Genomic DNA, 8,194 nt, shown 5'->3' with positions numbered 1-8,194 from the left:
TGGGGGAACAACTCTGTGACTGTATTAAAACCATTTAATTATGCACTTTACGTGTAGATTTTATGATGCTTAAATTATATTTCAATAAAGATGTTTAAAAAAACAGGAAACATTCATAGAAAATCTGAGATCTGATACAGTTCTGACATAAGAATTTGGCAGGTGAAGAAAATGAGGTTCCAGGAAAAGGATATAAGCGAACAAATGCAGAGTGATAGGAGACCACTTCAAGTGTTCAAGAACTCAAGAGTTTTGTATTATTTAAGTCTAAAGTAGAATAAAATATGAGTGATGGTGTTGGAGAAGGAGGAAATAATCTCTTGAGTATCCCATTCTATCCAACAGAAAGTTCAGATTGTATTCTTCTGATAAAAAATATTTTTACTATGTACCATCTATATGTAATTACTAATTATAAAATATAATTGCTATTAAAGTTACTTGTTTAGCAGCACATTTATGCATTTTAAAATATAAAATTATTTAAAACTCATGAAATATAAGTAAAAATACCAAAAAAAAGCTAAAAATAAATATAAACAGAAATTTTAATATTCACTTCTCACACTCCAAGCAATAAAGGTTACTCCTGTGGTATTAGGGAGTGATCAAATAAATATGGAATTATTTGTTATAGAGAAAAAAAAGAGGCATATTTTAATTGCAATATTAAACCCAAAGAATGTATCAAACTCCAAAGGGGATCCATTTTTAATAATAGAGTTTATTTCCCTCTTTAACAAACTGATGGTTATCTCAACTGGCACAATCTTTCCATCTTTAATGTACTTTTCAATGAGTTCACCATACTGTGAATCTGGGTTCTTCCTTTCATCACGAAGAAGTTCTCCTGCAGAAAGGTGTGTATAACCATATTTCTCGACGATGCGGGCGCACTGGGTCCCCTTGCCGGCGCCAGGACCGCCGAGGACGAACACGACCAGCGGTTTCATGAGGCGGTGAGGGCAGAGAAAAAGCGGCCGGCGGGTGAGCAGCGGGAAGCTAAGGCCCAGGATGTGCAGCAGCCTGCGGCCGCAGCAGCTCAACATACACAGCTCCTCGGCCCGACGCTGAGGAGAGCTGACAGCGGCCCGAGGGAAATGGATCACACAATGGCTGCCAATGCTCAGAAGAATAAATTCTTGATTGATGGGTTTCCAAGAAATCAGGACAACCTTCAAGGTTGGAACAAGACCATGGATGGGAAGGCAGATGTGTCTTTCGTTCTGTTTTTTGACTGTAATAATGAGATCTGTATCGAACGATGCCTTGAGAGGGGAAAGAGTAGTGGTAGAAGTGATGACAACAGAGAGAGCTTGGAGAAGAGAATTCAGACCTATCTTCAGTCAACAAAGCCAATTATTGACTTATACGAAGAAATGGGGAAAGTCAAGAAGATAGATGCCTCTAAGTCTGTTGATGAAGTTTTTGATGAAGTTGTGAAGATTTTTGACAAAGAAGGCTAACTCTAAACTTGAAGGCATCCTCGAAATCATGCTTGAATATTGCTTTGATAGCTGCTATTACAACCCCTTTTTAAGGCAATTTTAATCTTTCATAATTACATCTCAATTAATGGCTGGAAAGTATATAGTAAGACAAATTAAATTTTTTATCTTAGATTTTTTTGGTTATAGGAGTAGACAGTGAATTCGGGTCTAACTTCATCTTAGCTATGGTGCTCACAAAACAAAGAAGGATATCAGCTTAGTTCTTTGTTTTTACTCAAAAAGCATATCCTTTTTATAGTTTGTGCCTTCTGTGAGCAAAACTTTTTAGTATGTCTGTATATCCCTTTAATAATTACAACATGTTAGGATTAGGAATTCCCCACTTCCTTGTTTTCTTGCAAGTTTTAAATTTCCAACCTGTTAAGCGAATTTGTGGACCAAATTCCAGAGGAACTTCTTGTGTAGTCGGTTCTTGCAAAATGTGTTTGGTAAACTCATGAAATAAATTCCTAGAAGTGTTTTAGTATATATCAAATAACTGACCATTTCCTATAGAAAGGTAAGAAAATAGGCTTGGTTTTATTACAACTTCTACAAAGTTGTGTGACAGGGCCATCTTCTTTGCTTCCAGGGATTGGGATGGGGTCACTGGGGGTTCAGAGCCTGGCAGATTTGTCAGCTTTATTCTGACATAAATCTGAGGGTACGGGGCAAGGATCACATCTAATGACCTGTGTTCCTGTGCTCTATTATATAGTGTTATTGATGATTTAAATTGATCTTAACAAAATTCCTAGCAGTGGAACCTTGAAATGCATGTACGAGGTTTATGGTAAATGATTTGGTTAGCGTTTTGGTAACACTTCATTCAAAGTGTTTTTGTTTGTTTTTTAGACTAAATGTAGGGTTGGTATGTAGTAAAAACATCTAATGGTTAATTTCCCATTTGTGTTTTATTTTCTTGAATACTTTTTTTCAGTTATTTGTTTAAGGAGATTAAAAATCATTGCACTTTGGTCAGAAAAATAATAAATATATCTTATAAATGTTAAAAAAAATAATAATAGAGTTTATTCAACCAAAGATGTTAATGGGGAAAGATTTGAAGCCTAGAAACTTGTTTGACACAATTTCAGGAAAAGCCACACATTTCTTTTTTTTTCTTTTTAAAAGATTTTATTTATTTATTTGACAGAGATCACAAGTGGGCAGAAGGGAGGGAGAGAGAGAGAGAGAGAGGAAGAAGCAGGCACCCTGCTGAGCAGAGAGCCCGATGCGGGGCTCGATCCCAGGACCCTGAGATCATGACCTGAGCCGAAGGCAGAGGTTTAACCCACTGAGCCACCCAGGTGCCCCAAAAGCCACACATTTCTTAATCTTAATCCATGTGCCTTAGCTCCTCCTATTTCCTTAGTCTCTTTCTTTATTTTTAAAGGCTAAGCAATGGAGAAACAGAATAATATATGACAATGTCCTCAATTATACACTCTGCCTGTTTTTCTAGCTTTAGTAGAAAACGATTTCTATCATCATACTACTTGAAATTTGTCCTTTATGATCAGCTAGTTAAAAAGAAAGAGAGAAAAAGAAAACAATAACAAGGTAAAGTTCTGTTTTTCCTTGATTGTTTGAAGAAAGGGCAGCCAAAAGACAGCTTGCCAAAAGAATGAAAGATAATTCTCTCCAGTCTTCATTTACCTTTCCTGTATGTGTGTGTGGTGGGGAAAGGCCTTTTATTTCATAAACTGGTATCCAAATGTCTCCCTTTATTTTATTTGGTCATATTTTCAACTTGTCTTACAGTAAAGAGAATGAGTTTACATCTTCCATATTATAAATAAGGAGATTAAAGATAAACTTGGGTGTGGAGGTGTGTTTACAGGCCACAATAAATAATTCATAAGTAAATAAATAACTGGAGGCAGTAGCATACACTGGTTACTGAGCCCAAGCCTGGGCTTTGTGACTTTATTGTTGCTTGGTGCACCTGCTCATCAAGCCACAGGAGGCAGGGAATCCCAGGTGTAGGTGCCACCATTCCTACTTGCAACATACAGTGGGGCTCAGGCCTGTGCCGCTGTTGGAGGAGGCTCACCTGGTTCTTGAAGCCTGCTTTGGCAGAGAAACAGTGATAGTGAGTGAATGGGGTCAAAATGGAGGACACCACAATGTGGAGGCCTAGTTCAACCAGCTGCAGAAGCAGGCCAAACCAAACATTATAAAATGAACCAGAGGAGGCTTGGCTAATTTTGCATGATGTTCTTCATCTTGCCTATCAGGGCAATAACAAGAAGGCCATCGCTTACAGTTAAATAAAGATAAAAAATAATATGTGATATTCTGTACTACATATGTGTACTTAACATCAATAACCATTTTTAATTCTTACCTAAACTCTGTGAATTAGGTATTTCTTTCCATTTTGCAGTTGCAGAGAAAAAGTTTAAAAAATTCATAAAATGGAAAGCAACCTGCCAACACTTAGACCCAAGTTCTTTTTATACTAGAGCAGTATTTATTTATTCATTAAATAAATATATACCTAGCAATTATGTACCAGGCACTAATTTAGAAGTTAGAGATAAAGACATCATGGAAAAGTGACATGGCATGGCAGAATAGGAGTTCCTGATGTGTTCAGAAATATCACTACTTTTGACAAGGACCAGAGTGTCTTTATGGAAGTCAGTGAGCCCAACAGAGAAGTTCCAGAAAATCACTGGAGAATAAGAATCCAAAACTAGATGCATTCAAGAGTATAAGAAAGGGGAAGCCTGGGTGGTACAGTTGGTTAAAGATCAGACTCTTGGTTTCACTAAGGTCATGAACTCAGGGTTGTGAGAATGACCCCCCTCCCCCCCCCCCGCCGCCGTCAGGCTCTTCAATGAGCATGGAGGCTGCTTGAGACTCTTTCTCCTTCTGCTCTTCATCCCCCCCCTCCGCAAAAATAAATAAGTCTTCAAAAAACAAAGAGAATAAGTATAGTTTCATTGTACCAGTGGTATTCTCCCTCCAAGATAGCTCAGCTCAGAGCCAGAATACTTTCTCAGCCTGTAATTGCATACAGTGTGTGAGTGAGCATGTGGCTTTCCCCTTGTGCTGCCAGAAAGGCTCACTTCTTTCTTGTCCCTTCCAAAATATGAGGTGTGCTGCATGACTTGGGTGGGGAAGGTGGGGAGCAGTGTACCGGGCCTGAAAGCACAACAGCCATGGTTCTCCAAGAGCATCAAATGAATGGGAACTCTTCTAACCATTCTGCAGATTCCATCAGGAAGCCCAACCATTAGCTTTTGGGGATGTCTTTTCTTAGTCCCAGGCTCCAGTCCCACATTGTGCTCCCTGCTCAGCAGGGAGTCTGCTTCTCCTTCTGACACTCCCTCCTCTCTCACACACACTCTCTCTCATTCTCTCTCTCTCAGATGAATAAATAAAATTTTTAAAAAGAAAAAGAATTCTGTTTTGGGCATGGTAAATCTAAATCATCTTTTAGCAGCCATGCAAGTGAGGAAGTAGAATAGGCACAGGAAATAGGCCAAATTTCATTGATTCCAATGCTCATTCTTCTTTCACACTTTAACATCCTTGTAAAATAGAAATGTTGTACATAATTCATGTTCTCTTTAGTCACTGATAATCAGGTGATGATTGTGATATGGTTGTTATTGTCTGATCATGGACAAAGAGTTACAGTTTTTTATATTGTTAGGATTTCACTTAGGTGATATGCAATGTTAGTCCTTCACTACGTAAATGCCTTTCTGGTTGTTACTGGAAATAACTGAGTCTCTTCAGCCTACAAGTAGCACTTTAAAGCCATAGGACTGGAGGTGATGCACCATAGCATAAGATGAATAAGAAGACAGTACTATTGGGGCGCCTGGGTGGCTCAGTGGGTTAAGCCACTGCCTTCGGCTCAGGTCATGATCTCAGGGTCCTGGGATCGAGCCCCGCATCGGGCTCTCTGCTCAGCAAGGAGCCTGCTTCCTCCTCTCTCTCTGCCTGCCTCTCTGCCTGCTTGTGATCTCTGTCTGTCAAATAAATAAATAAATAAATATTAAAAAAAAAAAAGAAGACAGTACTATTAATCTTAGCCCCATAACATGTCCGCATTTAGAAGTTATAAAGACAGAGTGGACTAAGCAAAAGAAACAAAACAAAACAAAAAAGAGTCATCGATGGAATTAAAAGGAAAATGGAAGGAAGTGCTATGTTAGGCACCAGAGAATGTATTTACAGAAGGATGAAAGAATCAGTTGGGTTAATTGTTGCTGAAAGCTCAAATAACATAAAAACTAAGGACTGGCCACTGAACTTGTAAAACTGTAAGCCTTTAGTGATCGTGACAAAAGCAGAAGGAGTTCTGTGGGAAAGGCAGAGACATAGTCTAATTGGAGTGACTTAGAGAAGATAAGAGATGAGGAAGAAGGGGTTATCTTTTGTGGCTTTGAGGAGTTTTAAAATAAAGCATAATTTAAAAATATAGATAAGTGTGGTCAAGAAATAAATTTTGCTTTAAAGTAGATCTTACAACCTGTTTAGAAGCTTATTATAATGTCCTAAAGAAAAAAAAAGATTATATTTAAAAGGAGAGGATAATTACAGGAACAAAGTCATTAAATGGACAAGATGGGATGAGTTTCACATTAGAGATCTGACCTTAAAAAGAAACAGGCTTTAAGAAGAAACAGGCCTTGTGGTGTCTGGGTAGCTCAGCTGTTAAATCTCTGCCTTTGGATCAGGTCATGATCCCAGGGTCCTGTGATAGAACCCCATATCAGGCTCCCTGCTCAATGGGAAGACTGCTTCTCCCTCTTCCACTCCCCCTGCGTGTAATCCCTTTCTTGCCATCTCTCTCTTTCTGTCAAATAAATAATATCTTAAAAAGGAAAAGGAAAAAGAAATAGGCATTAAAATAAAAGCAAAAAAAGAAAAGAGAAAGAAAAAAATTTCCAGCATAAGGCCTACTTGACCATCAAAGAACTTTCTTCACGATGAATAGAAGGGAGATCTTCTACGTGCTAAAGGTAGGCAAAGTAATATAAAAGACAACGACATGGACTAAATACTAAAGTACTCCAGGCTTCCAACTCCCTCTTTTGTCAAACACATGTTATCCTATGTGACTATATATAGCCTTATAGCCCTGTAATATCTTACAGGGACTCAAATACTGTGTTTGAACAGTTCAATTTTTCTACCAAATGCAAGGTGCTATTATTACTTTTCATATTATTGTTGACTGCTGTCAACAATATTTTCCAATGCCTGTGTCAATGTATCTCTGCATGCAACCCACACCAGCACCCCAATTTATTTTATTGGCAACAGTAAAAGAAAAAAGAAAAGGAAAGAAAAGAAAAGAAAAGAAAAGAAAAAAAAAAGTCTTTGCTGGAGGAGAAACCACGTGCTTCACTCCACATGACTTGCTGAATGCCAGTAGCTCATATATCAGGATAATTTGGAGCAAATTTGGTGCCCTGGATCTCTTGGTGTGACTTTCTTCAGGGTGTGATTGCTGTCCCAGCACCACCTGGCACCCCCTGAAGCCACCAACTGTTGTGCTTTGTAGAAATCCATAAAGCCTTAGGACTCAGGAGACGATGTCAATACTACACATCTGCAGAAAATTGGAAAATGTGAAAATATTACCGATAATTGATAAACAAATGATTTGGTATTTCTTTATTTTCTTTAGTGACTTCAGGTCTGTGTTATATTATAGTTCTATCAATTGATATCTATTTCATCCTGTAGTTACCTTGGAATACCTACATTTTAGGCTTGGCCTCAGCCTGGGGGGCTCACAGCCTAGTGATAACACTGATAGACAAACAACTAAATGTCTTAGAAAAGCCAAAGTAGGAGGAAGCTCACTTTCAGAGTTGTACAGTGGAAGGAATCAACAACCTCAAACAGGTACCATGGGATACCCAGTTTTCTATTGGTTTTGAAAGAGATGGGTGGGAGCATTTCAGAAATTCCAGAAAGAGAGAGCAGATATTCTAAAACCTCAGATATGTAAAATGGCAGCATTTTGGATATTTGTAAACTTTTATATTTCTCACTCTTCTGAAGATGGATAGAATCATAATGTACACAATTTTTATTTTTCTGTAATCTAACCAAGGAAATTATCAATAAAAGATGTGGATGATGTGTGATGAACATGGAGATATGCTGCCTGATCCCAGTTCAGGGAAGGGTTTCTGCTCAGCTATAGAGGTGCCATCAGGAGATAGCCAATTGTCCACCATTCTGGGGTATGCTTCAGCTGCAGAGAGTCGCCTCACCTGAGGACATGCTTTATGTAAGATAGCCCATGTGTGATAATTGAGCAAGGTAGGGATACCAAAGCCCTACTCTTTGACACAATGTGAAACAACTCCATTAGTCAATATTCTCTCCAGAACTCCTACAAGTTTGGCTAAAGTTTTGTGAGTCTGCACTACAATTTGACTTTTCCTTTCTCACGTATTGATCCCTATGAACACTTTACACTTCAAAATCAATCAGTGTATGCTTCTGAAAAGTCCAAACTCTAGCAAGGATGTGATGGTTGGGCTCCCTTCTAGCTATGTGATACCCCATTGGAAATATCTACTATTTTATAACATTGTTTTTGTATTTGGTTTTATTCAATCTTTCTTAGTGGATAGAAAATCCTCTTATAATAATTTAAACTGTCTTTCACAGCATTTTTTCCCCATTACTATGTCAGGTGATTTTTTTAAGTGAAAAGCTGC

General features: G+C 38.2%; 1 protein-coding gene across 1 annotated transcript; it reads right to left on the bottom strand.

Annotated features, from left to right (window-relative positions):
- Positions 1-608: 608 nt before the first annotated feature.
- On the bottom strand, positions 609-1,086 carry LOC125095588 (UMP-CMP kinase-like). Its single transcript, XM_047722039.1, has one exon. The coding sequence runs from the start codon at positions 1,047-1,049 to the stop codon at positions 609-611; it is 441 nt and encodes a 146-aa protein (XP_047577995.1). The 5' UTR covers positions 1,050-1,086.
- Between the last annotated feature and the right edge of the window lie 7,108 nt (positions 1,087-8,194).

This window comes from Lutra lutra, chromosome 3, assembly GCF_902655055.1.
Source record: "Lutra lutra chromosome 3, mLutLut1.2, whole genome shotgun sequence".
In the NCBI taxonomy this organism is placed as follows: domain Eukaryota; kingdom Metazoa; phylum Chordata; class Mammalia; order Carnivora; family Mustelidae; genus Lutra; species Lutra lutra.
The sequence above is the reverse complement of the archived record's forward strand: the minus strand, read 5'-3'. Positions and strand labels throughout refer to the sequence as shown.